The following is a 17,583-nucleotide window of genomic DNA, read 5'->3' as shown; positions in this document are numbered from 1 at the left end:
CTGAGATACAAGTGTCCTTTCCTTTAGGGGTACAGTACTAGATAGCCAAATTCCATAACCTGTAATGCAACAGTTGTTCATAGTAAAAGCGAAATGACTTGTTTCTTGTTGCTATTTCAAACACAATAACCATAACAGCATCACAAGTTAGAAGGGTGGGTTAGACTGCCCATCCCTTCTGCTGAGTGTGGGGATTATTCTGCCTTATTAAGCTCTCAGCTCTCTGTATCTCATCTTTAAGTACATACAAAGTTCTTTAGGCAACTTGGGACCTCTCTCTCTCTGACAGGGTATCGGCGTTCAGTTGTTTGGTACTGCGGCTGCTGCTGCTGATCTTGTATCTAACATAGTGCTTGCTTCAGTAGACGTGTCAGGTAAGTTGGTTGCAATTTCAGGAGTCACTGGTGTTTGAGAGAGATGGAACCTGTTTCTCCGTAGGGCGCCCCCAGGTGTCTCCACAATGTAAGATCTGGGTGTGTCAACAACTGTGCCACAGTTCACTGTGAGCCCAACAAGGGGACCAAGGGTTTGTGATCTGTCTCTCTATGGAAGTTTTTCCCTATGAGAAACTCTGCATATGAGAACTTCTCGCAGGCCCATGTGGAGGCCACCATAGGTACACACCATTCGGTCAGCTGTTCCACTTTTGAGATGACTCCTTGTTGCTCAATTCTTCTTAATCGTTTGGAAGAAGAGGATATTGTGTGGATATAGTTTATGTGTAGATATGGCCGTGTGGTTGGTGATGCACAAAGAACCTGTTGATGTGATTGTTTTTCCTCTTGTTTCACATTAAGCTTGTTTGATTTAATAGACTATTGAGGGGATCTTAACTTGATGTAGTAGTATTTATAATGATGGTTAATGCTTTATAGCTAAGCTATAGCATTCCTTAATCCATGGAGATATTAATCATAGATTAACGTTATCACCTTCTAACATGAACCTGAAGTTAACTGTTAGCTTCTTATTTGCCAGCTTCTTGTTGGAATTCTCCCTTTCCCCCTTAAATAGTGCGGCTTCAGGCACCAGAGAGTGACTGAATGGGAACACTTGAACGAAAAGCTGGCAAACAGGAAGCCAACTTTAGCTTCGCCCTGCTTACTGTGTTTTAGGGGGTTTAGTTTAGTTGTAGTTAGTAAATCGGTTGAATATTAAGGAACTGGTGGCCGATTTAATCCTGAGAGCTCATCATCTCTCAATACAAGTGAAAGTGTTCACACGCGGATTTTGACCGCTCCAACATGGCGGACGCGCAGACACTTCCTCTCAGAACATCAGACAATGCGACATCTAGGTACGGATATCTATGCTTGAAACAGGCTCACATTTAGCACCGTAACGTTAGCTCAGCAACTGTGCTGCTCTTAGGACCTCTTTTCAGAAGTTTGGCTGGGGGGTGGGCAATTTTCTTACCGTTCAGGTTAAGAAAAAGGAGGGAGAAAAAAAACGGGTGCATATTCATATCCCACTTCTTACACCATGTTCTGTCGTTTGGTACAATAATAAACCACTTTACTGAGTGAGAGATACAACAGACGACTCATCACACACGTTTTACTCTCGAACTGCCTCTCCTTTATTATTTTTGTCCCCCCTGGTGCACTGGGAACATTACAAAGGTTCCTACTGTTGTTTATTAAGTAGCAAAGATGTGAAGATGATGAAAGAAAACTCCGCTGACACTGCCTTGCCAGTTGGATGTTTATTACAAAGTAAAACAGTATCATATCAAGCACTATAAAGTACCTGAGAGAGGATCCGTGCCAATGCTAAGTGTCCTCTCTCCAACAGAATATTCCAGCTGCTTATATATTGGACTTGTTGTTGAAACAGGAGACAGAACATATGGTCCTTTTTAAAAGGATCTCATCTATTTGGAACTAAGAGAAGAATGGAGAAAGTGAGAGGCCTACTTCCTATGGGGCTTTGGACCAGGGGGCCCCTTAATTTAAACATTCCTTACCCCTGCAAAAACAGAGCACACAGAGAACTCCAGACCCCAACTCATGCTGGAAGAGTGTTTTTACCATTTTCTATAAAAATGTTCCTTTTAAATATACTTCACTACCTATGAAAATGACTTGATACTACAAGAGTCTCCGATCTCTCAGACGTGTCAGCAGCCATTATTGTACTGTCTCGTCCTTAGTTACCGTCACAGATATACATACCTAGATGCCGCGTTGCCTGTTGTTCGCTATGTGAGGCGATACGTCTGCGCGTCCGCCATGTTGGTGCGGTCAAGATCCACTTGTATTGAGAGACGATTAGACTCAGGATTAAATCGGCCACAACTTCCTTATTACTCAACCGATTTTCACCAAATTTGTTTGTTATAATTCTCAGACACAGCTTAATCTAAGTTGCACGGTCTGCTCTCGGTAGCTTTTATTTCTTTATTAACTGATTGTGCTAATCCGTCCAGACCAGCGGGAAAGTATTCAGTCTGCACCTGATGTGAGTTTAGCCCGAGCTCCGGTAAAAACACAATCAGCAATCCATCCATTGCCGTTGACATGCCTGGCTGGACCCAACGCGACATCTAGGTATGTATATCTATGGTTACCGCTGATGGAGCAAGACATGTACAATCGATCTATAGAATCTGATATCGATCAACCAATAGAAATATTAAGATGCTGTGACATCATTGTTTGACAGCCCCTTTATTAGCATAAGGACAAGGAAATACATAAATAAATAAATATAGAAATAAATAAATAAATATAGAAACGTTAAATAAGAAACATGTAAATAACAAAATAAATAAATATAAAAATGAATGAAGAGGGGAAATTACTAAATAGACATATAAGTAAATGCAGACATATTATTTTATGTAAGGTTTTATTTATTAATATATTAATTTCTAAGTATATTTATTTTTAGATTTATCATCATTATTCTTTGTAATTCTAAGCCATATATTCATTTACTAAGTCATTTATTTTTAATTTTATTTACTTTTCACTTTGGCAGATCGGGGTCCTTCATAGTCGCTCGTTCACACTCTGAAACTCTCACTATGAAGAGAAGTGTCTTCAGTTTCTTACACTAGTTGTCTTGTCAGCTATCTAGCTAATGTTAGTGTGAGCCTGAACTCTGTTCTTTGCCTCACATGAACCCAAAGTCAGCCAAGAAGTAAAACCCTTCTATCCAGCTATTCTGACCATAATTTACCTCAAATCCATATTGTAGGTGGTAATATTGACTCTGTCACTACTGACTGTTCCACTCTGTGTATTAGAGACTCTGAACAAAGTCTAATGTTAATCCTGTCGCAGCTGCAGCGGTTGTCAACAGCGAGTAAAAGCAGAGACCCTCCCCCAGGTCTGATATGATTGGCTTTCAACTTACGAGGTCTGATTTGATTGGCCGAGCTGGAGTTCTTCTTTCCGTTAAATCTCTGGAAGCCCCGCAGAGGCAGCGCTGCCTTAGAGCCATGATCTGTTCGCTTATATACAGTCTATGTTTAGAGCAGCAGCGCCTCCTGCAGGTCGCGCCCTGCTATTACCCTATATTGTGAATTTGGAGGCGCGATGGCGGCTGAATAATGAAGAATGAATAAGATCGTTTGAACTAGTAATATGTTTTTATTTTAAAAAGAGAGAAAATAACATGGGGGCGGGGCTAAAGCCCCCCATTAAACTGGCCTAGCGACTCTTTGTTTGTACAGGTTCACAACAAATGGGTTTATTTGTCTGAAGTGCTGAATGAACCCAGGCCAGTCTGAGTCATTTGTACGACAGTTCTTCATGATGCTTTGTGTGAGCAGCATCTCCAGCAGAACATCATCATGAACTCTACTGACTTTGTGTTTCTCTGAAGAGAAGATTTCTCGGCCGACAGCTCCTCCTTACAGGCTCCCTGTAATATATATGCGTTGCTGATGTCGTGTGACTCAGACAGAGCTGCTCATCCTGCACACTCAGCTAATTTGCACTGTCTGAACAAGAGGCTGTAGGATGTTCATCCTGGAATATTATTTCACACATCTGAGATGTATATATATATATATATATATATATATATATTAGTATAATATACTGAAGTTCGTATTTGTACCTTTCATTCCACTTATTTTATTTACACTTTGGTACTTAATGTACTGTTTATGAATTGTATTATTTTATTTGAGCGTTTTGGCCAAAATTAGCTCCATATTCGGGCCTGTAAGCTGCAGGCCATGTTTTGCAGAGTGCTGCGTGACCGCGGACATTTTCTGTGACACGGTGGTTTATATATATGGTGACGTCACAACAGCCGTCTGTGACGTCACCAGTGACGCCCTATATAGGCTGCAGAAGCTCAAAATTCCACTATTACAGCAGCGAACTTGAGTAACTGTTGTGTTGAGTGTGAGTGTAAAAGGTTCCTCTCAGTCAAATTCTCGTGGCTGAAGTAACTTTGTTACGTCTTTAGAGCAGCACCTGCTGTAGAGAGCGACTTCATTTAGGAACTTACTGCGTCTGTCTTTGCGGTGGTTTCAGTGTCCTAACTGGGAAATAATGGAGAGCGTAAGGTTTGATGAAACACACAGAGAACTGGAGGAGGCCCGGGGGAAACTGAGACACCTTAAAGAACGAGAAAAGCAGCTTTTGGGACAAATGAAAGGACAAAGAGAAAAAGCGGAAAAGATGGAAAATGCACTGCAGATCCGCTGGGAGAAACACCTGCTTTCAGAGAACATGGAAATGAAAAAAGAGATGAAAAAAAGAAGAACAAGGAGCTGGAAATGCTGAGAATGATCACAGTGGAGAAGAGAGAGGAAGAACAGAGGAGAAAGGAAGAGGAGAAAAGAGAAGAAGAGCAGAGGAGAGAGGAAGAAACAGAGAAGTTTAGGTCTGATGAAATACACCGAGAACTGGAGGAGGCCCGAGAGAAAGTGAGACACCTGAAAGAACGAGAAAAGCAGCTTTTGGGACAAATCACAGCACAGACGGAAAAAGTTCAAAAGATGGAAAACGCATTGCAGATCCAGTGGGAGAAACGCCTGATTTCACAGATTGTGAAAATGGAAAAAGAGATTAAAAAGAAGAACAAGGAGCTGGAAACACTGAGAAAGCGCACAGTGGAGAAGAGAGAGGAAGAAGAGAAAAGAGAGGAAGAACGGAGGAGAGAGGAAGAAGAGAAAAGAGAGGAAGCAGAGAAAAGAGAGGAAGAACAGAGGAGAGAGGAAGAAGAGAAAAGAGAGGAAGAGCAGAGAAGAGAGGAAGAAGAGAAAAGAGAGGAAGCAGAGAAAAGAGAGGAAGAACAGAGGAGAGAGGATGAAGAGAAAAGAGAGGAAGAACAGAGGAGAGAGGAAGAACAGAGGAGAGAGGAAGAAGAGAAAAGAGAGGAAGAGCAGAGAAGAGAGGAAGAAGAGAAAAGAGAGGAAGAACAGAGGAGAGAGGAAGAAGTGAAAAGAGAAGAAGAGCAGAGGAGAGAGGAAGAAGAGAAAAGAGAGGAAGAACAGATGAAAGAAAAAGAAGCAAGGAGTTTTGAGGGGACACAGAAGGAAGAGACAGATGTAAAGAGCCCAAAAACAGAGAAACGTGGTCTGATGGGAAAGATGAGGAACGCTCTTCAGGCACTGAGAAAAGCGCGAGAGGTGGACAGGAGAATGGAAAGGTGGGATGAAGACATAGAGATGAGACAATACATGGCAGGACTGGAAGGTACAGATCAGATGCCGGGAGAAACGTCACACGAGCAGGACGGAGAGAGACGGGAAGGCCCGGTTATATTGGTCATCACTTCACCGTCCACGTCGGAGCTGAATAAAGCGTGCCAGTGCCAGAGCGACAGCAAGCTGACCAGGAAGGAAAAGAAAGAACGGAGAAAACTGCAGAAAAGGCAGAGTGAAGAACTCAGAAAGCAGAAGAAGAAGGAGGAGGAGAAAAAGAAAAAGGAGGAGAAGAAGAAAACAACAAAAGAAAAGACCACAGAAAGGAAGAGCTTCTGGAGAAAATTTCTATGCTGCTAAAAAACTCAAGTGAAAGATCCAGAATGTGTTTAATGGAAACATATCAGCATCAAAGGGAATGTAATCCTAAATTTGAATTTCAATTTTTGGGCTCAAAATGAAAATTCAATAATTCAATTAATATGTACTTTAACTTCTATGCATTTGCACTCTCTAATAACATTTTTGGAACTGCATTATTAAAGAAAACACCAAGATAGAAAGATGTTAAAATTGAAATGTAAAAGGGAAACAGCTCCTCTCTGCTCTGCAGTCACAGATTCTCACCTACTGCGCTCATTCTGTGGCAAAACGCCTTTGAAAGTGCATCAGCTACGGTGCACATTTTAGGACATCCTCAGACCTCAGCGTCAGCACTCAGGCCTCGGACAGAACAGCATCGCTCCTCGGACTAAACGACTTAGAGTCTCGGGAAAACCATCGTCATGTCTCAGATCTCATGGAATTAAACATCAGACGAAACGTCATCGGACAAAAAGGTATCAGACCGAACAATGTCAGATCAAACAGCCTTTTTTAGACAGATAATATATAATAATAATGTGAATTTGTGAATGTTATTGCTGTGTTATATTGTATCGATGATGTGTCTATTATTTATCATAAGGCTGTCACTTCTAACTGGAAGCAAAGGTTTATCTCCAGGTACTTCTGCGATGCTGTCCGGGAGCAAAACGTTATGTATTTGTGTGATTCTGTGCATAATAGCTGACTCAACAACATGAAATAGAAAAACTTAATCCCTCTCAAAAAAGGACAAAGACTTACTCAGGCATTAGTGAAGTTATTTTGGCCATTTATTCTTTTTCTATTTACAGTTTGTGGGAATGTTGGGGTGTGGAATTTGCAAGGCTGCACTGTTTTATATGTATGACAATCCTGTACACATGTAAGTTAATGCTTTTAGAAAAACAAGGAAGGTGATTTTTGGTTCTGATTTCATTTTGCTCTACAGAAACTGTTGGAGTGCGCCCACTTTCCTTTGCTCCAAAAAGAACTGGTTATGGAGCAGACGATATGGAGCGCACACGACATTGGCCAGCAACGCAGTGTTCCAGGTCCTTTTGGTAAGTCAGATGTGCTGTTTATTTCACCACCACCTGGTATTTCTCATGTTTCTCACATGATAAATAGTTATAATACTCTAACAGAGTAACATTTTCCCTACAGGCTTTGCTGACATGCTTTGCCAAGTAGATGATGATGATGTCCTGCAGCAAGCGGAACAATTTGTGTGTGGGGTGGACGAACCATCTTTGGTGTTAAAGGAGGCCTTCAGAAGCCTCCCAGACCCTTCTTCAGAATAAAAAGTTCCCATATCATCAGACGACTCTCTGGCTGCTTTCCTCATGCTACTGCAGAAATGTACTACTGCTCTTGAAATAAAGAACATTCCTAGACCATCCACATTTACAGAAGCTAATGAAATGTATGATCTGCTGTCTGTAGGACATGTGGAACCAGTATGTGTATGAAATTGTGACAGTTTCAAGGTTTAGCATGTTTTATTGTTGAAGGGGACAGCCTTGTTATGGTGGACCTGATCTGCCAAAATGAAAAATAAATAAAACAAAAAAATAAATGACTCAGTAAATTAATCAATAAATAAAAATAACTAAATAAAGTATATATTGCTTATTTTGATTGTAATGATACATATATTTCCTTTTTCTGCAGTTATATATTTCTCAATTTATTGATTTGTGTTTTTTTATTAATGCCTATGTTCATTTTTATATATTTATCTGTATTTTTAACAATTGTTCACTTTATTTTTTCATGTTTTTTCCTTAATCAATTTAATTATTTATATTTCAATAATTCATTTATTTATTTCTGTATTTCTTCGTTCATATGATGATGAGGGGGCGTGTTTCTCACGTTCAGGCTTAGCAATCAAGACCAGGAGGAGAAGAGTTGATTACTCTCTCACCAACTCCAAAAAGGACTGCAATGTCACAGACAGACCGACCTGCCGATAAATAACTTTCCATGGCTTCCACAGGCAGTATGTGAGAAGAGCGTCCAGATGTCTGGGTGTGATCTGACTTTTGCAGGAACCACCTCCTCCAAAGTTCTGAACACTACGGTGTCACCCTCAGTATCAGCAGATCAGCAAAATGCAACTAACTATAGCCACAGCCTCCACATGAAAGAGTGATAATCCGTACCTGCATTTTTAGCCAGATCAGCCGAGAGTTGTTCTAATGTTCGGTACAATAATAAACCACTTTACTGAGTTGTCTGTATGTGTTGTCTTTCTCTTTTAGCTTTCTCCAGTCCACACATTTTGGCTTGAGTTGGGACGGGACGACGGGAACAGGTGTTCTAATCTTTCTTCCCATGAGAAGCTCAGTGGGGCTGTATCCATTAACCAGTGGAGCAGCACGGTAGGCCATGAGAGCGAGATGGGGATCATTGCTTCTGAAGTTGTTGATGACATTTTAGTGGCTTCAACGAATCAGGATAAATAGTCGACAATGATGAGAGAGTGTTGGTTGCTGTACTGGAAAAGATCTCCACGGTCTGGTCGGAAACAGGCAGCAGTGGCTCCTTTAGCTTGGTTCTCTCACGCGCACATGTATCACAGTTTTCAATCATTTGTTTCAGTTCCTTGCTGAGGCCCGGCCACCACACTGACTGTTTAGCCCTCTCTCTACATTTCGTTATGACCAGATGTCCCTTGTGCAGCTTGTTAAGTATGTCTCCTCAGAGTGATGCTGGGATGACTCTTTTATCCCCTTTTAGTAGCACTCTAGTAGTTTTCCTCGGTGAATTCACCTGAGAATGGCAGATAGGGCTGGGTCGTCGCTTCAAGGGAGAATTTATCTGGCCAGCCCTCCACAAGTGCTTTTTAAGTTGGTGAAGTATGGAGTCGCTGTCTTGGTGAATTTGGATCTTTCTGAGCTTATGCTTGGTAGCTGGCAAACTGTTATGGCAAGTTTGCCAGCTACCAAGCATCAACTTAGAGGTTTATCTCTTCCTCCTGTAGTCCATCTGCTGTGCTGCTTAAAGGAGCTCTGGAAAGCACGTCTGCCGTTGCAATGTTTTTGCCGGACACGGCAAAAATCGTGTAGGAGAATCTCATAGGTCTCATTCTGAGATGCTGTATTCGTGACGGGAGTGCGTCTAATGTTTTTGAGCCCAACACGGGGACCAAGGGTTTGTGATCTGTCTCTCTATGGAAGTTTTTCCCTATGAGGAACTCTGCAAACTTCTCGCAGGTCCATGTGGAGGCCAGCGCCTCCTTCTCTATCTGCGTATACCTCTGCTCGGTGCTGGTGAGGGCCTGTGAAGCATACGCTACAGGTTTCCATTATTGATCTGGTTGCTTTTGGAGGAGGACAGCACCCAGTCCATATGACAAAGTGTCAGCAGAGACCAGTATTTCAGCTTTTGGGTCGTGTAGTGCCAGCCCAGGCTGTGTTGTTAGTTCCCTTTTAATTCTGTCCAAGACCTCCTGCTGTTGCGACCCCCAGGCCCACATATTTGACTTCTGTAACATTTCTTTGAGTGTACGGGTTTTCTCGGCGAGATGGGGTAAAAATATGGGGGGTAGCCTCTCATCTTGCTGCTGTTGGGTGGCTCCCCAGATGAACACATCATCCATCTGACACAAAACCCCCTCCAGACCCTCGAGGATTTGTGTCATGCCCTTCTGGAAATGCTTGGGAGCAGAGGAGATTCCAAAGCACAAGCGATTATAACAAAACCGTCCAAACGGCGTAATGAAGATAGTAAGCAGTGAAGACTGTTTAGAAAGTGGAATCTGCCAGAACCCAGAGTTTGCATCTAGTTTTGAAAATATGCTGGCTCCCACCAGCTGCCCTAGTGTGTGCTCTACTGAGGGAAGTGGGTGCCTTTCTCCTATGACTGATTTGTTCAGTTCTGTGAGGTCAGTACATATTCTCACCTTGTCTGTTCACTTGGGCACCACCACCATAGGCACACATCGTTCGGTCGGCTGTTCCACTTTTGAGATGACTCCTTGTTGCTCTATGCGGTTCAATTCTTCTTTAACCTTTGAACATTTTTATTTTACACAGAGGGCCATAGAGGCGATTTTTCGAAAACCCTGTTCATTCTGGCCATAGAGAAATGGAGCTTAGACCCGGAGTTCCTAATATGGGCATAAGAACATGGCGCCGACTACAAAATGACAACACGACTACTGTGGTCCAGAGCCATGTAGAGGCTCTGCTGTGGTCTATTGTAGTGTCTCGTCCTTAGTTACCGCCATAGATATACATACCTAGATGCCGCGTTGCCTGTTGTTCTCTATGTGAGGCGATACGTCTGTGCGTCCGCCATGTTGGTGCAGTCAAGATCCACTTGTGAACAAATTCACTTGTATTGAGAGACGATAAGTCTCAGGATTAAATCGGCCACAACTTCCTTATTACTCAACCGATTTTCACCAAATTTGTTTTGTTATAATCCTCAGACACAGATTAATCTAAGTTGCACTGTCTGCTCTCAGTAGCTTCTATTTCTTCATTAACTGATCGTGCTAATTATCCATCAGGACCAGCGGGAAAGTATTCAGTCTGCACCTGACATGAGTTTAGCGCGGGCTCCGGTAAAAACCCAATCAGCAATCCATGCATGTGTGAATCACTGCAATATTCTTGAAATAGTGTAATGTTGGACAGTATCTTATGCCGGCCTTACACCAAACGACTTTTCAAACGATTTCACCGTCGCAGACAAACTTCCATATCAGAATAAAATCACGAGAGTGTTGTTAGAGTCGCGTCGCGCTCGCGTCATCTCGATCGTTTGGTATAAGGTGGTCAAGATGGCGGTCTTAAGTCAGTCTTTTTCTTGTCTTGATGCTGTGACAAAATGAACCGTGTTTAATATTATCGTAAGTTTTAAGTCTTAGCTCATGCAAATAGTGACGTGCCAGGGGCGCGCGTGAGTGCTTGCAGGCGAGCGCAGGCGCACAGCGCGAGAGAGAGAGAGAGAGAGAGAGAGAGAGAGAGAGAGAGAGAGAGAATGCAGGCGTGACTGCCTGAAATCTCTGTAAAAAAATGGCAAGTCAATACAATAATCATATTAACTTCAAATGTAAACTGACTGTTGTAATATTTCAGGTTCGCTGAGTCTGTAACACGTAAGGAAATGTGCAGAGGACTTTAAGAATGCCATTATTGAAGAATCACCGTTTTCTATTTTTTTCTGTTGTCTGTTACACTGGTTTCTTATTTTGTTTGTTTGTTTTTTATGGTTTAGTTCGTGACACCCAATCGACAATGCTGAATCACTGCATGTTGTGTTGATGTGTAAATCTTCATATCAAATTAAAAAGGTAACTGCACATTTTACAGGGTAATTAAAGATTCTGGGTGATGATCCGTCAGAGGATACAGCTCTACAGTGAACCGGGCTGAGCCCCAGATCTTTACACACCCAGCCAACATATCTTCCCATCTGTACCACTATAGAGTGGAAGGAAAAGTGTTTATCTGCTTGTAAATTTCCACCAGGTGCATGATGGGAAATAATCTCGAAAATCTAGTTGCAGTCTTGTAAATAGTGACACTGCGAGATTCCCAGTCTTTGCAAAATCATATTCTGTGACTTAAAAACATGACACTGTCTTCAGATGTGAGAGAGTGTCAGACTTTAGTCTTTCAAAAGTCTTTTCAAAGTCTTCTAGTGTACGGTTAGCATTACACTGCTGCTCTGTAATGGTACTGAACGCAGTCCAGCAGCGATGTTGACCGCCCTATAATGGCGTTGCCGTTGACGTGCCTGGCTGGACCCAACGCGGCATCTAGGTATGTATATCTATGGTTACCGTTGATGGAGCAAGACATGTACAATCAATCTATAGAATCTGATATCGATCAACTAATAGAAATATTAAGATGCTGTGACATCATTGTTTGACAGCCCCTTTATTAGCATAAGGACAAGGAAATACATAAATAAATAAATATAGAAATAAATAAACAAATATAGAAATGTTAAATAAACATATAAATAAAAAAATAAATAAATATAAAATTGAATGAAGAGGACAAATTACTAAATAGACATATAAGTAAATGCGGACATATTAATTTACAGTGGTGTGAAAAAGTGTTTGCCCCTTCCTGATTTCTTATTCTTCTGCATGTTTGTCACACTTAAATGTTTCAGATCACCAAACAAATTTAAATATTAGACAAAGATAACACAAGTAAACACAAAATGCAGTTTATAAATGAAGATCTTTATTATTAAGGGAAAAAGAAATCCAAACCGACAGGGCCCTGTGTGAGAAAGTGATTGCCCCCTAAACCTAATAACTGGTTGGGCCACCTTTAGCAGCAACAACTGCAATCAAACGTTAGTGATAACTGGCAATGAGTCTTTTACAGCACTGTGGAGGAATTTTGGCCCACTCATCTTTGCAGAATTGTATTAATTCAGCCACATTGGAGGTTTTCTGAGCCTGAACTGCCTTTTTAAGGTCGTGCCACAGCATCTTAATCAGATTCAGGTCAGGACTTTGACTAGGCCACTCCAAAGTCTTAATTTTGTTTTTCCTAAGCCATTCAGAGGTGGACTTGCTGGTGTGTTTTGGATCATTGTCCTGCTGCAGAACCCAAGTGCGTTTCAGCTTGAGGTCACAAACAGATGGCCGGACATTCTCCTTCAGGATTCTTTGGTAGACAGGTAGAATTCATGGTTCCATTTACCACAGCAAGTCTTCCAGGTCCTGAAGCAGCAAAACAGCCCCAGACCATCACACTACCACCACTATATTTTACTGTTGGTATGATGTTCCTTTTCTGAAATGCTGTGTTACTTCTACGCTAGATGTAATGGGACATACACCTTCCAAAAAGTTCAACTTTTGTCTCGTCAGTGCACAGAGTATTCTCCCAAAAGTCTTGGGGATCATCAAGATGTTTTCTGGCAAAACTGAGACGAGCCTTTATGTTCTTTTTGCTCAGCAATGGTTTTCGTCTTGGAACTCTGCCATGCAGGCCATTTTTGCCCAGTCTCTTTCTTATGGTGGAGTCATGAACACTGACCTTAACAGAGGCAAGTGAGGCCTGCAGTTCTTTGGATGTTGTTGTGGGGTCTTTTGTGACCTCTTGGATGAGTCGTCGCTGCGCTCTTGGGGTAATTTGGGTCGGTCAGCCACTCCTGGAAAGGTTCACCACTGTTCCGTGTTTTTTGCCATTTGTGGATAATGGCTCTCACTGTGGTTCGCTGGAGTCCCAAAGCTTTAGAAATGGCTTTATAATCTTTTCCAGGCTGATAGATCTCAAACACTTTGTTTCTCATTTGTTCCTGAATTTCTTTGGATCGCAGCACAATGTCTAGCTTTTGAGGATCTTTTGGTCTACTTCACTTTGTCAGGCAGGTCATATTTAAGTGATTTCTTGATTGAGAACAGGTGTGGCAGTAATCAGGCCTGGGTGAAATTGAACTCAGCTTTCCAAAGATGTGATAAACCACAGTTAATTTATGTTTTAATGGAGGGGGCAATCACTTTTTCACACAGGGCCCTGTGGGTTTGGATTTCTTTTTCCCTTAATAATAAAGATGTTTGTTTATAAACTGCATTTTGTGTTTACTTGTGTTATCTTTGTCTAATATTTAAATTTGTTTGATGATCTGAAACATTTAAGTGTGACAAACATGCAAAAGAATAAGAAATCAGGAAGGGGCAAACACTTTTTCACACCACTGTATGTAAGGTTTTATTTATTAATATATTAATTTCTAAGTATATTTACTTTTAGATTTATCATCATTCTTTGTAATTCTAAGCCATATATTCATTTACTAAGTCATTTATTTTTTATTTTATTTACTTTTCACTTTGGCAGATCAGGTCCTTCATAGTTGCTCGTTCACACTCTGAAACTCTCACTATGAAGAGGAGTTTCTTCAGTTTCTTACACTAGTTGTCTTGTCAGCTATCTAGCTAATGTTAGTGTGAGCCTGAACTCTGTTCTTTGCCTCACATGAACCCAAAGTCAGCCAAGAAGTAAAACCCTTCTATCCAGCTATTCTGACCATAATTTACCTCAAATCCATATTGTAGGTGGTAATATTGACTCTGTCACTACTGACTGTTCCACTCTGTGTATTAGAGACTCTGAACAAAGTCTAATGTTAATCCTGTCGCAGCTGCAGCGGTTGTCAACGGCGAGTAAAAGCAAAGACCCTCCCCCAGGTCTGATATGATTGGCTTTCAACTTACGAGGTCTGATTTGATTGGCCGAGCTGGAGTTCTTCTTTCCGTTAAATCTCTGGAAGCCCCGCAGAGGCAGCGCTGCCTTAGAGTCATAAACTGTTCTCTTATATACAGTCTATGTTTAGAGCAGCAGCGCCTCCTGCAGGTCGCGCCCTGCTATAACCCTATATTGTGAATTTGGAGGCGCGATGGCGGCTGAATAATGAAGAATAAATAAGATCGTTTGAACTAGTAATATGTTTTTATTTTAAAAAGAGAGAAAATAACATGGGGGCGGGGCTAAAGCCCCCCATTAAACTGACCCAGCGACTCTTTGTTTGTACAGGTTCACAACAAATGGGTTTATTTGTCTGAAGTGCTGAATGAACCCAGGCCCGTCTGAGTCATTTGTACGACAGTTCTTCATGATGCTTTGTGTGAGCAGCATCTCCAGCAGAACATCATCATGAACTCTACTGACTTTGTGTTTCTCTGAAGAGAAGATTTCTCGGCCGACAGCTCCTCCTTACAGGCTCCCTGTAATATATATGCGTTGCTGATGTCGTGTGACTCAGACAGAGCTGCTCATCCTGCACACTCAGCTAATTTGCACTGTCTGAACAAGAGGCTGTAGGATGTTCATCCTGGAATATTATTTCACACATCTGAGATGTATATATATATATATATTAGTATAGTATAGTGAAGTTCGTATTTGTACCTTTCATTCCACTTATTTTATTTACACTTTGGTACTTAATGTACTGTTTATGAATTTTATTATTTTATTTGAGCGTTTTGGCCAAAATTAGCTCCATATTCGGGCCTGTAAGCTGCAGGCCATGTTTTGCAGAGTGCTGCGTGACCGCGGACATTTTCTGTGACACGGTGGTTTATATATATGGTGACGTCACAACAGCCGTCTGTTTATCTCCAGGTACTTCTGCAACCTGAAGTAAGGAGGAACTTACTGCGTCTGTCTTTGCGGTGTTTTCAGTGTCCTAACTGGGAAATAATGGAGAGCGCAAGGTTTGATGAAACACACAGAGAACTGGAGGAGGCCCGGGAGAAACTGAGACACCTTAAAGAACGAGAAAAGCAGCTTTTGGGACAAATGAAAGGACAAAGAGAAAAAGCGGAAAAGATGGAAAATGCACTGCAGATCCGCTGGGAGAAACACCTGCTTTCAGAGAACATGGAAATGAAAAAAGAGATAAAAAAGAAGAACAAGGAGCTGGAAATGCTGAGAATGATCACAGTGGAGAAGAGAGAGGAAGAACAGAGGAGAAAGGAAGAGGAGAAAAGAGAAGAAGAGCAGAGGAGAGAGGAAGAAACAGAGAACTTTAGGTCTGATGAAATACACCGAGAACTGGAGGAGGCCCGAGAGAAAGTGAGACACCTGAAAGAACGAGAAAAGCAGCTTTTGGGACAAATCACAGCACAGACGGAAAAAGTTCAAAAGATGGAAAACGCATTGCAGATCCAGTGGGAGAAACGCCTGATTTCACAGATTGTGAAAATGGAAAAAGAGATTAAAAAGAAGAACAAGGAGCTGGAAACACTGAGAAAGAGCACAGTGGAGAAGAGAGAGGAAGAACAGAGGAGAGAGGAAGAAGAGAAAAGAGAGGAAGAACGGAGGAGAGAGGAAGAAGAGAAAAGAGAGGAAGCAGAGAAAAGAGAGGAAGAACAGAGGAGAGAGGAAGAAGAGAAAAGAGAGGAAAGCAGAGGAGAGAAGAAGAGAGAGAGAAAAGAGAGAGAAGAGGAGAGAGGAGAAGAGAAAAGAGAAGAACGAGGAGAGAGGAAGAGAGAAGAGAGGAAGAAGAGAAAAGAGAGGAAGAACAGAGGAGAGGAAGAAGAACAGAGGAGAGAGGAAGAAGAGAAAAGAGAAGAAGAGCAGAGGAGAGAGGAAGAAGAGAAAAGAGAGGAAGAACAGAGGAGAGAGGAGGAAGAGAAAAGAGAGGAAGAAGAGAAAAGAGAGGAAGAGCAGAGAAGAGAGGAAGAAGAGAAAAGAGAGGAAGAACAAAGAAAAGAGGAAGAAGAGAAAAGAGAGGAAGAACAGAGGAGAGAGGAGGAAGAGAAAAGAGAGGAAGAACAGATGAGAGAAAAAGAAGCAAGGAGTTTTGAGGGGACACAGAAGGAAGAGACAGATGTAAAGAGCCCAAAAACAGAGAAACGTGGTCTGATGGGAAAGATGAGGAACGCTCTTCAGGCACTGAGAAAAGCGCGAGAGGTGGACAGGAGAATGGAAAGGTGGGATGAAGACATAGAGATGAGACGATACATGGCAGGACTGGAAGGTACAGATCAGATGCCGGGAGAAACGTCACACGAGCAGGACGGAGAGAGACGGGAAGGCCCGGTTATACTGGTCATCACTTCACCGTCCACGTCGGAGCTGAATAAAGCGTGCCAGTGCCAGAGCGACAGCAAGCTGACCAGGAAGGAAAAGAAAGAACGGAGAAAACTGCAGAAAAGGCAGAGTGAAGAACTCAGAAAGCAGAAGAAGAAGGAGGAGGAGAAAAAGAAAAAGGAGGAGAAGAAGAAAACAACAAAAGAAAAGACCACAGAAAGGAAGAGCTTCTGGAGAAAATTTCTGTGCTGCTAAAAAACTCAAGTGAAAGATCCAGAATGTGTTTAATGGAAACATATCAGCATCAAAGGGAATGTAATCCTAAATTTGAATTTCAATTTTTGGGCTCAAAATGAAAATTCAATAATTCAATTAATATGTACTTTAACTTCTATGCATTTGCACTCTCTAATAACATTTTTGGAACTGCATTATTAAAGAAAACACCAAGATAGAAAGATGTTAAAATTGAAATGTAAAAGGGAAACAGCTCCTCTCTGCTCTGCAGTCACAGATTCTCACCTACTGCGCTCATTCTGTGGCAAAACGCCTTTGAAAGTGCATCAGCTACGGTGCACATTTTAGGACATCCTCAGACCTCAGCGTCAGCACTCAGGCCTCGGACAGAACAGCATCGCTCCTCGGACTAAACGACTTAGAGTCTCTGGAAAACCATCGTCATGTCTCAGATCTCATGGAATTAAACATCAGACGAAACGTCATTGGACAAAAAGGTATCAGACCAAACAATGTCAGATCAAACAGCCTTTTTTAGACAGATAATATATAATAATAATGTGAATTTGTGAATGTTATTGCTGTGTTATATTGTATCGATGATGTGTCTATTATTTATCATAAGGCTGTCACTTCTAACTGGAAGCAAAGGTTTATCTCCAGGTACTTCTGCGATGCTGTCCGGGAGCAAAACGTTATGTATTTGTGTGATTCTGTGCATAATAGCTGACTCAACAACATGAAATAGAAAAACTTATTCCCTCTCAAAAAAGGACAAAGACTTACTCAGGCATTAGTGAAGTTATTTTGGCCATTTATTCTTTTTCTATTTACAGTTTGTGGGAA

At 41.6% G+C, this 17,583-nt stretch overlaps 1 protein-coding gene across 1 annotated transcript; it reads left to right on the top strand.

The window, feature by feature from the left end:
* Positions 1-15,165: 15,165 nt before the first annotated feature.
* On the top strand, positions 15,166-15,762 carry LOC118822902 (vicilin-like seed storage protein At2g18540; the record flags this gene model as incomplete). Its single annotated transcript, XM_036592231.1, has 1 exon — positions 15,166-15,762. A coding segment is annotated over exon 1 (597 nt), but the record flags the coding sequence as incomplete, so codon positions are not given.
* Positions 15,763-17,583: the final 1,821 nt, after the last annotated feature.

Source organism: Colossoma macropomum, unplaced genomic scaffold, assembly GCF_904425465.1.
Source record: "Colossoma macropomum unplaced genomic scaffold, Colossoma_macropomum, whole genome shotgun sequence".
NCBI lineage: Eukaryota > Metazoa > Chordata > Actinopteri > Characiformes > Serrasalmidae > Colossoma > Colossoma macropomum.
This window is presented reverse-complemented; position numbering and strand designations above follow the sequence as displayed.